Raw genomic sequence first — 15,068 nt, 5'->3', positions numbered from 1 at the left:
CCGCCCGTTGTCAGTCTTGAAAACAAACGCTGGTGTGCTGAGAGATAGGATTGGGATTTCTGATGGAGGTGCGACACAGCGATAGACGCTTCGTTCCACGAGCCAGATGATGTCGTGATTGCTAGATTGAATCCTTCGGAGGACTACAAAACGAGCATGCCTTAGTGGGCTTAGTCCTAACTATCATTATAAAACACTAGCCTTTCATAGCCATCAAACTTTTACAAGACGTCGACTACCATGAACGTCGTGTAAAAAGGCTTGACCAAAGCTGCAGCAATGAAAGTCTTCCAAAAGTGGTATACAGTTCGCGAATGGATCTAGGTCTTTTCAAGCTGGGGACGTTCAGAGACATTTTGTTTACCTCGTGCTCTTCTCAACGGTCCACAGAGAAGCGTGTGGTGAGGATGCTGAGTTCAGCTCAAGATGCAGAAGCGCATAGCCGATTTCGATCTTGAATACTGTATGCATCTAACAGAGTCAGCAGCAAGCCTACTATTTCTAGAAGAAGACGAAGAAACAATGCACAAATCATGAACTATGGCTGGCACTTGATGTCACACATCTTCGCAGCGAACTTAATGCTGGATGCACCCTGACTGGCGGCTTCCATGCTATTGCAATGTACCGGCTGGCCACATAACTTCAAAATACGTATATGTAGATGCTAGTGACTCAATTGGTGTTGCATAGTTGAAAACTGTATATCCTAAGCGAATCGCGAAATGACGCGCTCTCACGCGCCGGGTCCATGCAACGTGCTCAGCAACTCGATCGCCCTAGTATCTTCAATAAACACTCCCCGCAAAAACACATGCCCCAACCACAACGGTGACCTCCCCACGCTACTTCACACCATGCCAGCCAGAAAGAGCAATGCGTCAGCAGTATCAAACGAAGATACTCCGCCCGCGAAGTCCGCGTCAAAGGACAGAGACGATTCTTTAGGCGTCGAAGTATGCGCTCATACTTTCTACACTTCCAGCAGTGCTAACACTCGTAGGACCTCAACCTCCCCAAGTCGATAGTTCAGCGCCTCGGCAAAGGGGTCCTGCCGCCAAACACACAAATTCAAAAAGATGCGCTGCTTGCCATGTCCAAGAGCGCAACTGTCTTCGTCAACTACCTCACCTCATGGTACGCCCTCCCACCCTCTCCATAAACCACCCGTCATCCGAATGTTTCCTCTACATATTTGCCAGGGTTGGAAGCTAGAGCTAACTGCTGGCTGTCATATTGTAGTGCAGCCGAACACGCCCAGCGCAGCGGCAAGCGAACCATCATGCCACAGGACGTCTATGCCGCCATGACGGAACTAGAATTCGAATTCATGCTCCCCCGCCTCGAAGCCGAAGTAACGAAATTCACGAGCATACAAGCTGATAAGCGGAATACGTATCGGAAAAAGGTGCGCGAGGAGAAGAAGACTGTTCCTTCCACTCCATCAAAAACTGCCAACGAAGATGGAACAGGGGAGGCTGGTGTAGACGATACGGAGAGAGCGGCGAAACGCGCTAGGAGGAGCAGTGTTGGTGACGGAGGTGTTAGTGGAGAGGGGAGCGACGGGGAAGAGGTCGATGAGATGGTCGATGTAGAGGATGAGGAGGTCGAAGATGATGAGATTGAAGAGGAGGTTGTGGAGGAAGGGCTCACGGAAGACCCTCTTGAAGAACGGGTGGATAAAGACGAGGATGATGAGGATGAGGAGATGGGGGATGGTGATGAGAGTGACTAGGGGAGTTCTGGGAAAGGGATCATGTGGCTTTTGGAAGCGGGCAAGATATCAATGCATTGGACGGCGTTCAGGCTGGGATAGTTAGGGATCAAATATCCAGACAAGGCGCTACGGAGCTTTGAGAAGGGTTCCTTTTTCAAACGCCTGAAGAAATATCTGATCATAATACTGCATGTCATGAAGCTGCTGAGCTATCCATTCGCTTTGAATGAGTTTCAAACCCGTGAGTAGCTGTCCTAGTCCAGCCCACCCAGTCATTTCTACATGTTGGCCTCCTCTAGCATGTTATGTTTGCTGTGAGCCAAACTTCCAATCACTTAAACTAATTGGAAAACGCTCCTTGGGCCACAACCTAGCAGCCTAGGGACTATAGTCTTGACCCAACCCTTCATGCTGAGCCAGGAGCTCCGCCCACAGTCTCCTTCATTTGCTCTGTCACACACGCAAGGCATGTGGTAGCCTTGATGTATGGTAAGACCTCGACAGATCCGCGCAATCAACCACTCAGTCCCACGAACTCGCAAAGCTCGTCTTTGAGCTACCCTGCTCTTCCATTTCGAATTTCGCCTTGCCCTCCTCGACCCATGTCTCGAATCTAAAAACCCCAGCTTCTACGCTTCTGATCGGTGTGACCTTTACGCCTCCCAAATCCTTGCCTTCTTGCTCGTTCCTTCGTGTTCCGGCTTCTATTTCTTCCTCCTCGTCTTCATTCCTGCTGGTAGCCTTCCGTCCGGTCTTCTGCAGACTGGGCTGTACCGGTATCCACGGCTGCGGATGTCCAATTGGCGGATCCACGTCGCCCTCGTCCTTCAATTCCATACTGACGTTGAATGAGCAGTGTGGAGGGAGTGGTGCAAGCTGCGAGGTGCGTGTTGTAAGGGCGATGAGTGCGGCGCGAAATTGTTCAGACAGGTTGGTATCTACATCCACGTCAAGAGCTTTCTGCTTGCCCTTCATCCTCGCATTGCTGTCTTCGTTATCGGAGCCGGTTGGGGAGGGAGGGGAGGAAGAATTACGGTCCCATTCAATCCCCATATTCCGCTCGTTTTTTTCTACGACAGGGAAAGCGGATACGTCGAACATGTAGCGCTCCATTATCTTGGCGCTTCCCGTCTTGTCCTCGCCTCTGTAGCTGAATACTACGATTCCAATGCGTGCTACGGTGCCTTGAAGCAGCTCCTCACGCACAGCGGCAACGGCATCGCGTATCCATTCGCAGACGAGTGGATGTCGTGACTGATAGACGGAGGTGTTGTGGAAGCGTGAGTGGACGAAGGATGTTCGTGGGTAGAGTGTACGTAGGTAGAGCAGCGTGTGGGTGTAGGCGGTTAGGAAAGTGGTGAACGCGCTGAGGGTTTCGAGGTATGTTGGCGCCATTGTCGCGGCTGTGCGTGCGGTGAGGTGTAATTATACCGTGTGCATGCGATGAGTACAATTAGTAGCTCGAAGTATCAAGTGAAAGGACGTTGTCTGTTTTGTCGAGTTCCTGCTGTATAGCTCGGCGCGTCGCGTCGCGTGCTGAGCCCCCAGAAAGCTGGCTGCTACATAGCTTAGGATCGTATTAGGATCGAAATCGGTACCGACTGTGAGGCGAGAATTCTGTATACGGTATGCCTCGCATACTTTACGTTTGCAATATGGTGGACCGATGTTGCAGGAGGAAAGATGGGTTCTCGCATTTATCAGGATCGGAACTATAAGCACTATCTTCGACGACCATTAACCGGAGCATTGGATCGTCATTGGCTCACCAACACTTCTGTCGCTACTCATTCCTCTCTCCCTCTACCTGATAATCCCATCTCTCTAGTATCCGTTCATCGTGTAAATATTATCTTGTTCATTGCTTCCGCTCGTGCACCCCCACTTCGGCGAGGCTTCACGGCGGTGCCCCGCATCTCCGAGCGCGCTTCTTTTCCACCGTGCTGTGTTTGACCGCCTAGGGACACAACAACAAACGCGTCAAAATCCGGCCCATATCGTCTGCCAGTCTGATCGGGCAACGCTAGACGTGGTGACCTCGGGACTAGCTCTATACGCGCATGCCCCACGCCCACCACCATGGAGGACCAACTAGTGCAGCTGCTCTCAGCTACCCAAACCGCCCAAGAGGGTCCGCGCAAACAAGCAGAACTACAACTCCTCTCGTTCTACGGTCACCAAGAGCTGCCCCTCGGCCTCGTCGGAATAGCCTGTCACGACAGCGTACCGCTCAACATCCGGCAGGCTGCCCTGCTGTCACTCAAGAATTTTGTCTTGGCAGGATGGAGTAATAGCTTCGATGAATTCAAGGGACAGGTCTTGGTTAGCGACGAGAACAAGGTCCAGCTACGGCAGCGCCTCCTTCAGCTCGCGACTACAGATCAGCTCGATCGCAAACTCAAGGCTGCCGCGGGCCTCGTCGTCAGCAAGATCGCCATTGCCGACTATCCAAATGAATGGCCAGACCTCCTCGATAACCTTCTAGAACTCATACCGAACGCGACCGATGGACAACTACACGGTGCCCTCAAAGTGCTTAGCGAGCTGGTCGAAGACTGTTTCAACGAAACCACCTTCTTTGGCGTGGCACCACGCCTTGTCAAGATCCTATATGATGTGGCAATCAACGAGCAGAGAAAGCCTACACTGAGGGCACTGGCCTGCAAAGTGTTCCACGGCTGCTTCGACATACTGGAAATGGTTATGGAGGACCATAAGACAACTGTCAGGGGGTTCGCGGACGAGATACTGAAGGAATGGATCCCCTTCTTCATCAATGTCATGAACACGAGGTTACCAGACCCACCATCATTCCTGGAGGAAGAGAATGACGCACCAAATGCCGTCACCTACAAAGGGCATGTTGCTTTCAAGCTTCAGGTGGTCAAGGTAAGCAAGATTGGAGAAATTCGGGATGTCTGTTGGCAAAGCTAAGCAATTTAGGTACTCATGCGCATACGATCCGTCTTCCCTGCTATTCTCTCGCCCCAGAGCCTCGTTCTCTTCCAAGCAACTTGGGAAGAGTTGTCTTTACTACAACCGGCATACTCTCTTATGTACATACAAGAGGAGCGTCAGAGCAGGCTGGAAGACGCCGATGGACTGCCATATACGCTAGATTTCCTCGTTCTCGAAGAACTCGACTTCATGCAGGCGTGCCTTCGAGCACCCCCGGTCCGCGCACAGCTTGAGCAGGAGCTCCAGAACCAGACGCCAGAAAACTCATGGGTCACTCAGGTTATGAAGCTAGCCGTCGCCTATGCGCAGATCACCACGGAAGAAGAGGGACTCTGGGACATTGATGTGAATATCTTCCTTAGTGAAGAGACAAGCGTGACAGCCAACTACACACCCCGAACTGCCTGCGGCGACCTGGTCATCAAACTTGGCGAGTGGCTTACGGAGCCAACCATCAATGGTTTGCTGAGCTATACACGAGTTCTCTACTCCGAGTCCAAGGGCTGGAAAGCAGAGGAGGCTGCACTGTACGTACTGAATCAACTGCTCAGTGACTTCCAGGACGTCGAGAAACAAATCGCACCAGAAGCTGCGAGTGGGTACGTCGACTTCATCCGATATGCTATGCAACAACCAGATGCATTTCTGAGAGCACGTGGCTACCTCGTTGCTGGAAGTCTAACAAGGACATCCGGAGATGCTCTGCAACAGCTCGCCACTTCTTTCCTCGAGGCATGTCTGCAAGCTATACCACAAGACGAGTCCGATGTGGTTCAGGTCTCATGCATTCGCGCTATGCAATACTATCTTCAAGCTCTCCCACATGCCATCACACAGCCACTACAAACCAACATCATCACGGCCATAAGCAACTATCTTGCCGCGCAAGATCTCCAGGAGCTTGCCGATAGTGACGATCTCATGGTCACCCTGGTCGAAACTCTCAGAGACGCCATACTCATTGATACCCGGATATGCATCACCGCCAATGGCCTGGATACACTCTTTCAAGTTGCCAGTTACCAAGCCAACAACTTCCAATTGACAATGATGGTCGTCGAGACCTTCGAGGACGTGACTCAGTCCATTGCTCAGATGGGCGGAGACGCGTACATTCAATTGTGTACCAAGGTCCTTCCATCTCTCACTGGCGCTTTTGACGTTGGCAGCCTCACCGAAGAGAATGCTCTGTGCAACTTCGCTGCTGATCTTCTCGCTGTCCTCGCTGAGCATGGTCCCGAGCCGCTACCAACTGGCTTTGTTGCTACTACAATGCCAAAGCTTACTCGACTCCTTCTCGGCTCAACGGACGAGGAGCTGCTCAAATCTGCTACCATTGCCGTGAAGAATATTATCTCGCATGATCACCAACAGCTCTTCGAATGGCGAGACGACACCGGTAAGGCCGGTCTAGAGGTCGCACTAATCATTGTTTCTCGCCTGCTCTCATCGTGCAGCGATCACGCCGCTGGCGAAGTCGGTGCTCTTGCCGCTGAGGTAGTGGAGAAGGCTGGTCATGAACGACTAGGCCCGTATCTAGAGGAGCTTCTCCGGAGTGTTGCTGTACGGCTTGCAAAAGCGGAACATGCGCAGTTCATCCAGAGCTTAACACTCGTCTTTGCGCGGTTGAGTTTGAACCACGCTTCCGAAGTCGTGGAATTTCTGGCTCGGCAGGATATTGACGGCCAAAATGGTCTACAGGTCGTGCTTGCAAAGTGGCTCGAGAACTCGATAAACTTTGCTGGCTACGACGAGATTCGACAAAAGTACGTACAAATGCAGCGCATCCTTTACGGCGATAATTGTGACAAACTGGTCTATGAATGGCTTGCGTCAAATCTGATCTCGTTGTTTCCCCCAATCGCTATATCAAAGATGGTCCATGAAACTTTGCTAACTCTGGCAGTGTAATCGCCCTCTCGAAGTTATACGACTTGAAGGATCCTAGAGTCGCCCAAGTCTTGGTCAAAGGTGAGTTGATTCCTAACTCGGACGGTCGCATCATGACCCGGAGTCGTGCAAAAGCCAGTACGTGCATTCCACATAAGCTTCTATTGTTCTGCTTGGTTCAGAGTAGCGCCTCCATCATGAGTAGTGGGACCTCTTCACTAGTGCATCTATCTAATCTATGAGACAGACCCGGACGAATACACCATGGTCCCTGCACCTCTCAAGATCTTGAAGGTCCTAGTCGTCGAACTCCAGTCCGCCTCTGGCGCGCCCCTCGACGCAGCCGCAGCCGCCGAGCTGGCAGACGATGACTCCGACGATGGCGACTGGGAAGACGAGCCGAATCCTTTCGTTGATCTCGGCAGCGGCTTCAGCAGAGAACAACTCATGGCGTTCGCAGCTGAAGACGGGCCCGGCTCAAACCGCCAGCGGGATGACGAAACACAAGGATTCCTTGTTGAATTCTTCAAGCGTGCTGCTACCACACACGGCTTCTCAGATGAATTCAACCAACTGACTGAAGAGGAGAAGCAGAGGCTTATGGACAGCGCTGCGTAGTATGCAGTATGGTACATACTCTTTGCTCCCCCGACGACGGAACAGCTTCGATGACGAGGATAGAGGTGAGCCTGCTACATGTGACCCATCTTGAAGTGGACGAAGAGGAAGACACTATTAAGGAACATGCGATCATGTCTGGATGTCGCTTTCGGTTTGGACAGAAGGGATTACTGTGGATAGATAGACTGGAAACCTGCTTCTGGGTTACGAAGTACATGAAGGCATGAAAAGCCCATAAGATCAGTAGATCGATTGCATTCGTATAGCAATGTTATAGAGAATATATACATGGTTTTCACTGCGTTTTACCACCCCCCTACTACTAGATGACATGGAGCCTTCACTGCGTTACTACTTTGCCATCAGTCTTGGACGTAACTCCTAGTTTTTCAGTGCAATAGTGTCAAGCCCTCAAGCTCTCTCATAAACCCCATAATGGGTTAAACTAACTTTGACATATATAGCGATGCTCGAATTGTACGATCGCTTGGGGATATCGGCCCCTAACTTCTCTAGAGTAGTCAAACTTGTGTATGAAGACTACATCTGTCTTGTAGCCATTCAGACAGTCAAATTCCTTGAACCTTTCACCAGTTCTCGGATGTATTGATCCACCTTGTTCGGACACCAGCGTAGATAACATGTGTCCTATCTTGTCTCATCCAATTCCTTCAGGACTACACATGCAGAGTCCAATCTAGTCCAGCGCGTGCGATAGTGCTCCGAATCCGTCCACCATGCTCACCCCTCGGAGACTGTAAGAGCATCAGTCAGCATCTCAGTCCTCCATGATCATCTCACCTCTCAACTGCAGTGATTCTTTTCCGAACGAAAAAAACTACCCAATCACTCCCCTTCATCTTCAGCCCAAGCTCCCACCTTTTCCATAATCGACCAATAGCTTTATATTAGCCCATGTCGTGCAACCACACTCGCATCTACAATATACAGTAGTGGGAAATTCAATACATGTATGTAAGCTGCAGCCTCGTCCTACCACCCCACCATCTCTCGCCCTCCCATAAACCAAACTAATCATGCATCTCTACTTTCCAAAATAAGAACACGACTAGAGAGGAGTTCGCATGGCTCTGTATGCATACTAGAGCCAGACTAGTGGATTTCCAGTATCTAGGGGGAGTTCAGCTTCGCTCACCGAAGCGCTATCGATAATGCACGCTGTTTGCTCCGCCCCCCCCCCGCCAGCTCAGGTTTAGACGCTGGAATAGAGTAGGTGTGGGAGGTAGTTTTTTGTCTCTTTGTCTACCTCGATGAAGGTGGTGTTGGAATGGTTGCGGTGTGTTGGGCTTGCGGCCTCCGGGCGCTTATGCAAGTGACGACGATAGTGTTGGCGAGGGCCGCACACCACGTGGGTATAGATCATGACACCATCATATTGGTGAATCCCTGCTTGAACGGTTTGCGCCTACAGTAGACTTGCTCTGCGCTTTTGGCGTCGAGAACAGAGGATTACTATCCGTTCTATGTTGTGTCGACGTTGGGGGGTTTACACCTCATGGAGATCAAAAGCGATCGCGATGCAAGCCCGATTACCTACCTAGTAGCATGTACGATCTAGTAGACTATTACTAGCGGTCTTGTTGAGTTGGTGTGTCGATAGCACATGGCAGAAACTCCAGAGGAGGTGTTAGGTCGTCGAATGGAGCATCTGCATAGACGCTTTCCGCATACCGATACCACACACGTACTCTGACTACTACCACTATCTTGAGATACTCAGCCAGCCAATCCCGAATTACATTCGCAGCTAGGGTAGGCGCGTAGTATTCACCTCGGAACCCGAAGCAGCAAGCCCATATCTCCCATGCAAACAGCCCGTCCAGCTGACCACATCGGCAGCCCATAGGGGCTTCGGTTTCTTCTCATCAATTCGCATTCCACCCAGTGTAGGCTTTGTATAGACGTGGCCTTGTCTCTGGTCTTGTGTTAAAACTCCTCGGCCAGTTCCGAAGAATGCCATGCCGGGCTCCCTTTTTGAACGACATGGCTGGGACAACAAGGTCACCAGGCCATCGTCTGCCTGCCAATGCAACCAACGTACGAGGGTCCCAGCCATCTCGATTGTTTACGCTTGAATCACGACTCAGATGTGCTTTTACAGTCATGTAGGTTCAGCCGGCTCGCTCGGGATACTTGCTTGGACTGCGGGGTAAGAGAAGTGGGTTTGTGGATGCGAGGCTAGTAGGCAAGTGGAGAAGAACTGGAGGTTTGGCGTTCGTCATGCTGCTGCCGTCCTCCAACACCGGTAGGAACGGGGGGCCCATGTCTCTATGCATGCATGAGAGGGCACCGACCCAAACGTTTCCCGTTTCAAAACACTCGCGTCTCGCCATTGGCTCCGGTCTGAAGAGGTGCATGAACCGACGGTAGAGACGGCACAGTTCATCGTTTGTGAAGAAGTGTAGCCGCTTTTGCTGGGGGCAAGTGTTCACGAGGGACCACTGTTCCCCAGATTCCAAGCGCAATGCGACGCAATTCAGGCAAAGTGGTCGCCATATTGCTGTCGCTCCCTGGTTGCACAGAATGAACCCGACCTCGCGCAGCTTCCGGAGTAGGCCCAGAACTAGACAGATGTGCTGGGTCTGTGGAGGTCATCTGTCTTTGCGCGGTTGTGCCACGGTGGTGTTTGGGTGATACTTGCTCTGCTGCGGGGTTTGCATGAAGATGGAAGTACTTCAGCCGGCAGATGCGATGATTTGACAATGACTTCCAAGCCAATAATCGAGAGTGTTTGGAGAGGACCGAGTGCTTCGCTCAGCTCGTGTTACCTACCGTTATTATTGCCCACCGTATCGTCTCAGGAACACAGAGTCTATCGACGCAGCGGAATATAGCGTGTCCCTGCTAGCGGACTCGGTGAAACCACACTTCCATCCCATCTCAGTAAACCTCCGTGTTTGTACAACCTTCCACTCGTCCGCTAGTCCAGGCTGCCGTCCCGTCCCTGCCAATCTGGAACGCTAAGAAGCATTCAGATGATGCAGCATCAAACACTGCTGCCTAGCACTCCGTACACTCCGTATCACACCTCCAGGAGTAAGGACGGGCCTTGCAAAGGCAGCCCCCCAGTCCAATCACATAGCCATCACATCGTATACCCAGGGATGAAGTTGCAAAGGGCGTCCCGTGTCCAAGGGCAAACACAACGCCTCTTAATTTGGAAAGGTGCGCTAGGTCGGGAAGGAAGGGAGGCTGAAATGAGACTGACAGCGGGAACTTGCAAAGAGCCGCATATTGGCCGCCTTAAAGGCCCGTTGCGAGGCCCGATATGCTACTGATGGAACAAAGGGAGAACAATAATAAACATGTGATAAGCTGCGAGATGTTGATGAGATACCAAAATAATAATATGCGCGTACTGGAAGGGATGGATGATGGTGGTGGTGGTGCAGCGTTGGTGCCCGCCGCTTGTCCCGAAGACATGGAATTGCCAATCTCACCCACACCACAACAAAACCCACGCAAATAGAAGCTGCTACTAACCAACTTGCACCTCTCGCACGTGGGCAGCATCATTCACCGGTAGATAGCAAAAAAAGCGGACCAGATAAGCAACAACATCCAACCGCCTTGGAGGCCACCCTTCACTCCTGAACGGCCAAGTCGCATGCATGTCCCCTTTTATTGGATAGGTGCGTTCCCGCCTTCGCTACGGCCGAGCATCACCGCCACGCGCTGTGTGGGAAAAAGCAAACAGCATCGGGCCTTGCCTTTTTGGCCAGGCTTCCATACATGCAGCGAAGAAGCGCGCGTGGACTGACTGGTAAGGCTGAAGAAATAAGCGTGCTTTTATCGCGCACCGCCAATGAGGGTGTGGAGGGTGACATGCAAGCGCCCACTGGCTTTAGTCGATATATTCCGTCACGGTGATGGGGGGACGAGTCACAATGCACGGTGGTAGGGGGCTGAAATGGTGGTGTAGTGGCATGTGAAATCGCTGGGACCGGCACATTCTGTAGTGCGCAAAAGAGTCATTCTTGAACATCCGAGACTCGAGTGAGTCGCCATGGCTCTGGCGTGTGTCTCAGATGCCATGTGTGCAGCATGCAGGGGCTGTGGATCCTCAAGCATAGTTCCATAGCAAGGAGAAGGGACAAGTTAGAGGCTCGATGCGATAGCCAATGATATTGATAAATTGATAAGATGATACTAAGAGTGGTATAAGGCACACTGATTTTGACCGTGAGGTCCCGATCCCGATAGAGATACTGTTTAGAAGCAAACCAAATCTAGTTGCCAACCCAAAACCAAAAGATAGAAACCAAAGATAGAAACCAAAGTGGTATGAAGCCTGGTTATCCAGCCAGCCCGAAACACCATGCATGAAAAGCAGTAAGCAATAGACGACTGAAAATGGAAGGGGGGATATCATAGTGAAAGCCGACTTTTCCTGTGACCCGCCCAATGCAGTTCCCTTCCGCGCGACCTAGTAGTAGTAGTTGTTGTTACAGAGATGGATCGTCCAGAGCGAAAAGATGCAGCAGATTAACAATTACAAACAGCAAGAAAGGGTATCTCGCAGTAAATATCAGACGATGAGCAAAAGCAGTGACGGGAATGAAAAGTAATACCCAGACAAACGCCAGCGCCAAAGCGTCCAGGTATCGAGCGTGATGACATGCTAGGCCGAGGGATAGCGAAGGATGTCTTCACAGTTGGCATCAAAGCGCATAGACCAGAGGCGCATGCCGGTCATGAGCTTCTCCGTCTTCTCGAGCTCTCGGTCGCGGCCAAAGATGGATTCGACAAACTCGCGGCCGCTGTTCTTGCCCATGGACACGGGCTTCTTCTCGCCGCTCTCCTTCTTAGCGGCCTTCCACATGTAGTCCTCGCAGACTTTGAGGAGCTTGGCGAAGCGGATCCACAGACGCTCGCCGCTCTCGAGGAAGTCTTCCACCATTTCGTGGCTCTCCTTCTTGCGGATCTTGGGCATGGTCTCTTCGGCCCTCTTGACTTTGCCGGCGAGCTGGATGAGGAGGAGCCAGAGCTCGCCCGCCATCTCGGCGAGAGGGGTAGCTGGGCCGTAGTAGAAGACGGTCCAGTCGTAGATCCACTTGCCGAGTGAGTTTGCATCGAAGACGGATCCTAGGAGCATGATGGGTTCTTCAGTGGGGTCCCAGTTCTTGTACGAGTAGCCAGCGGGAATGCCGGCGCGGGCGGCATCTTCTTCGGTGGCCTTGGGAGACGACTTGGTGGCGGCAGGCTTCTTGGGGGTGGCGGCTGCTGGCTGGGATCGAGTCGAGTGGGAGGAGCGGCGCGGGCGGCTGGACTTGGGCTCTGATTCATAGATGGGGACCTGATCATAGCAAGAACGATCAGCATCCCGGTACATGTCGTGTCGCGCGTACTGTTGGTACGGTGGCGGCGGATAATCGTAAATGTCGTAGTCGCATTCGTAGCCGTAGCCGCGGTCGTCGTAGACAACTTTGGTGTGGACATTGCGCGCAGCCTGCGACGGACGCCGCTTCCTCTCGCGATTGCTGCGCTTGAGAGGAGGGGCGTCCGTGTCGCGACGAGGACGGCTTTGATGACTGTAACCAAAATAACTTACATATTCGGGCGTGCCTCGCGGCGTCGCGTATGTGCGTGGAGACGTAAAGTCCGCGCCATACTGAGGCATGGCACCTCCGCGAGGTGCGGCGTAGGCCGAATACTGTGGCGGGACGGCATGGGAGGCGCGTCGAGAGTGGCCCTGGACCTTGGGGCTGGTGCGAGGCGTCGTGACTTGGGGGCCATGGCGAGGGGAGTAGTAGTTGGCACCAGGGCCAGGAGACATGGGTGGCGTTGCGCGGTGGTGGTAGTCGTAGGCCATGCCGTAGCCTGGAGGCGGTGTTTGATATTGGGGAGCGTACATGTTGGCGACGGGTGTGGTGGTAAAGAAGTGAGGTTCTTCACAATGGGGGGGAGAGTGTAAGAGACTCGGGGTGTTGAGGAGGGATAGAGCCCAGGCCGGTGCCTGCTCACCGCGGAGTCTGCAAACCGAAAGTGTTTCTTCGTGCGCGATAGCAGCGGACGGTGGTGGAGGTGAGAGGAGGTGCAGCGACGGAGGAGAGGGAAAGGGAAGTCCGGCTCTGTCTACTACTGCACATTGAGTGGTGTGTGGTTTGGATGCTAGATGGTGCCAGAAGGATCCAGACTGAAGGATCCTGGAGTCGTGAAGAGGGTTGTTTAGACGTCAAAGTCTAGATGCTTGGTAATGGGGGGTGTGTGAGGTTCGAGTGCGCGAAAGAGGAAGCGACGGGCTGACGGCTGCTTTTGAGACGAGCCCTCTCCTACCGTGCGCGGACGGACCAAGGACGGCGCGCCCACTCTCCTCTCGTCTCGTCTCGTCTCCTCACTACTGTACGTACGCACCCACACAAAAACCCCCCCTGCACCGCCCATTCACCCACTAGCGGACAGCCCAAAAGGACCCCTGACAAGAGTACCCCCGGCATTCCTCATCTACGGGTCTGACTGTCATGCAGTGCCTCGTTGGGATATTACCCACGAGTATTCTAGGAAGCTAGCCCCCGATGACTGCTGCGATGCTCCCAGAAGGCCTCTGACTCTGAATAGCTCGCGACCCTCTCCGCTGCAAATGATTGATTGGGACCTGTCCTTTTGCCTCTGTCACTGTTGATGCCTGACGGGGCCAAGGCAGTCATTCTCTTCTCTGCCATTTTCCATTAGGGAGGGCCGAGTAGCCTTGCCCGTGGCTGTTATTTTCGGTCCTGTTTGGGTGGGTAATATTGGGAACAACATGCTCCCCTCCTATATAACTCTACCCAAGCTGGACAGCCTCTCACAAACCACGCGAGGCCCGGTAAAGCAGCTTCAGCAGCTCCACGCTGTACGCCCTCCCCTTTGCTGTGCCACACTCTTGTACCTGCTATCGAATCGAACAACAACTCGCCGTCACCGTCGCCGTCACCGTCTTCAGCCCGTTTCGTTTACTATTCGTTTACTATCCAAGCTCCACTCTCGGCAATCCCTCCAAGGTTGGGCAGGACTCGCGGCTCGCTGCAGCGCGGATGCAGAAGAACGGCCCACTCTACCTGTGCTTTCCAGCTGCGAGCACCCTTTGGCACCGGCGTACATGCTCCCACATGGGTGTCGTACACTGCCAAATCTGCGGCCAACATCCCGCCTGCCGAGAGAGCAGAGACGGAATCCTTGGTCTGTAGCCTACCATTCGACATGTCTCCCTTTTGTTCAGCTCGTCACAAATGACTTGCCTTGCTCTAAAATGGTACGCTATCCTTTTGCCTAGTCGTGACACTACACAAGAGCCGTCGTCGCGGCACACGGATAGCTTTGGCTGCATCTTCCATCCAAAACAGCGGTAAGGTCCACCAATTCAACGTCGTCCCGCCTCGCCTGCCATGGACGACAGTTGCTGGGGAGTGCCCTGTCACGTCCTCAGAGCCGCACTGTTTCGCTCGGATCTCTTGTCGAACTCTCCTTTCGCACACAGACGACAGTACGAAGTTTAATTTCCCAACCGTGAAAAATTTTCAAATGTCTTGCAGATTGTCCCGGTCGCTGTTTGGGTCATGCTGTTGTTTACCGCTACTTTCATCCTCTGCACTCCTCTTCCAAGGCACTCTCTACCGTCGTCAAAAGATCCACTACGGCTGCATACCGCTCCCGCGCCCCCAGTCTGATTCGACGGGGACTATCGACAACAGAGCAAAGACTCGCTTTTGCATGGATACGATCTCCCAGCTTGCAGCAACTACGGCTCGAAACAGCAAGTTCGCGCCGTAATTGTCTCTCGCGCTGATCATGACTGGCTCATACCCATCCTTTACCCGTGCTTTGCATAAAGCGTGCGCCCAGGTCACACACTGTCTCGATTTCTCCCATGAATACACTCCCT

At 52.7% G+C, this 15,068-nt stretch overlaps 7 protein-coding genes across 7 annotated transcripts; 4 read left to right on the top strand and 3 right to left on the bottom strand.

The window, feature by feature from the left end:
* Positions 1-857: 857 nt before the first annotated feature.
* Positions 858-1,735, top strand: K460DRAFT_380598 (histone-fold-containing protein; the record flags this gene model as incomplete). Its single annotated transcript, XM_040935278.1, has 3 exons — positions 858-956; positions 1,004-1,137; positions 1,243-1,735. The coding sequence occupies 3 exons, from the start codon at positions 858-860 to the stop codon at positions 1,733-1,735; spliced, it is 726 nt and encodes a 241-aa protein (XP_040783379.1).
* Positions 1,736-2,239: 504 nt separating this feature from the next.
* On the bottom strand, positions 2,240-3,136 carry K460DRAFT_294650 (DNA-binding protein; the record flags this gene model as incomplete). The annotated part of the gene is made up of 1 exon (XM_040929507.1): positions 2,240-3,136. A coding segment is annotated over one exon (897 nt), but the record flags the coding sequence as incomplete, so codon positions are not given.
* Positions 3,137-3,489: 353 nt separating this feature from the next.
* On the top strand, positions 3,490-7,489 carry K460DRAFT_370795 (ARM repeat-containing protein). Its single transcript, XM_040934228.1, has 4 exons — positions 3,490-4,606; positions 4,661-6,441; positions 6,582-6,703; positions 6,813-7,489. The coding sequence occupies exons 1-4, from the start codon at positions 3,797-3,799 to the stop codon at positions 7,181-7,183; spliced, it is 3,084 nt and encodes a 1,027-aa protein (XP_040783377.1). The 5' UTR covers positions 3,490-3,796; the 3' UTR covers positions 7,184-7,489.
* Positions 7,490-11,173: 3,684 nt separating this feature from the next.
* Positions 11,174-11,703, bottom strand: K460DRAFT_192717 (uncharacterized protein). Its single transcript, XM_040927132.1, has one exon. It carries the CDS (start codon positions 11,577-11,579, stop codon positions 11,271-11,273), a length of 309 nt encoding a protein of 102 aa, XP_040783376.1. The 5' UTR covers positions 11,580-11,703; the 3' UTR covers positions 11,174-11,270.
* Positions 11,350-13,336, bottom strand: K460DRAFT_370791 (uncharacterized protein). The gene is made up of 2 exons (XM_040934227.1): positions 12,759-13,336; positions 11,350-12,503 (listed from the first exon to the last, which is right to left on the bottom strand). The coding sequence occupies exons 1-2, from the start codon at positions 13,059-13,061 to the stop codon at positions 11,829-11,831; spliced, it is 978 nt and encodes a 325-aa protein (XP_040783375.1). The 5' UTR covers positions 13,062-13,336; the 3' UTR covers positions 11,350-11,828.
* A 434-nt stretch (positions 13,337-13,770) lies between these two features.
* K460DRAFT_192714 (uncharacterized protein) lies at positions 13,771-14,583 on the top strand. The gene has a single exon (XM_040927131.1). The coding sequence runs from the start codon at positions 13,950-13,952 to the stop codon at positions 14,457-14,459; it is 510 nt and encodes a 169-aa protein (XP_040783374.1). The 5' UTR covers positions 13,771-13,949; the 3' UTR covers positions 14,460-14,583.
* K460DRAFT_192713 (uncharacterized protein) lies at positions 14,584-15,016 on the top strand. The gene has a single exon (XM_040927130.1). The coding sequence runs from the start codon at positions 14,708-14,710 to the stop codon at positions 14,954-14,956; it is 249 nt and encodes an 82-aa protein (XP_040783373.1). The 5' UTR covers positions 14,584-14,707; the 3' UTR covers positions 14,957-15,016.
* Positions 15,017-15,068: the final 52 nt, after the last annotated feature.

The sequence above is a fragment of the Cucurbitaria berberidis genome (genome assembly GCF_010015615.1).
Source record: "Cucurbitaria berberidis CBS 394.84 unplaced genomic scaffold K460scaffold_6, whole genome shotgun sequence".
In the NCBI taxonomy this organism is placed as follows: domain Eukaryota; kingdom Fungi; phylum Ascomycota; class Dothideomycetes; order Pleosporales; family Cucurbitariaceae; genus Cucurbitaria; species Cucurbitaria berberidis.
The sequence above is the reverse complement of the archived record's forward strand: the minus strand, read 5'-3'. Positions and strand labels throughout refer to the sequence as shown.

Coding starts and splice junctions, on each gene's coding strand:
- K460DRAFT_192714 (XM_040927131.1), top strand. CDS start 13,950: ATGCTCCCCTCCTATATAACTCTACCCAAGCTGGACAGCCTCTCACAA.
- K460DRAFT_370795 (XM_040934228.1), top strand. CDS start 3,797: ATGGAGGACCAACTAGTGCAGCTGCTCTCAGCTACCCAAACCGCCCAA. Junction 6,442..6,581: donor TACGACGAGATTCGACAAAA/GTACGTACAAAT, acceptor TAACTCTGGCAG/TGTAATCGCCCTCTCGAAGT. Junction 6,704..6,812: donor CCGGAGTCGTGCAAAAGCCA/GTACGTGCATTC, acceptor TCTATGAGACAG/ACCCGGACGAATACACCATG.
- K460DRAFT_192713 (XM_040927130.1), top strand. CDS start 14,708: ATGTCTTGCAGATTGTCCCGGTCGCTGTTTGGGTCATGCTGTTGTTTA.
- K460DRAFT_192717 (XM_040927132.1), bottom strand. CDS start 11,579: ATGATATCCCCCCTTCCATTTTCAGTCGTCTATTGCTTACTGCTTTTC.
- K460DRAFT_370791 (XM_040934227.1), bottom strand. CDS start 13,061: ATGTACGCTCCCCAATATCAAACACCGCCTCCAGGCTACGGCATGGCC. Junction 12,504..12,758: donor CGCGAGGCACGCCCGAATAT/GTAAGTTATTTT, acceptor TGCTATGATCAG/GTCCCCATCTATGAATCAGA.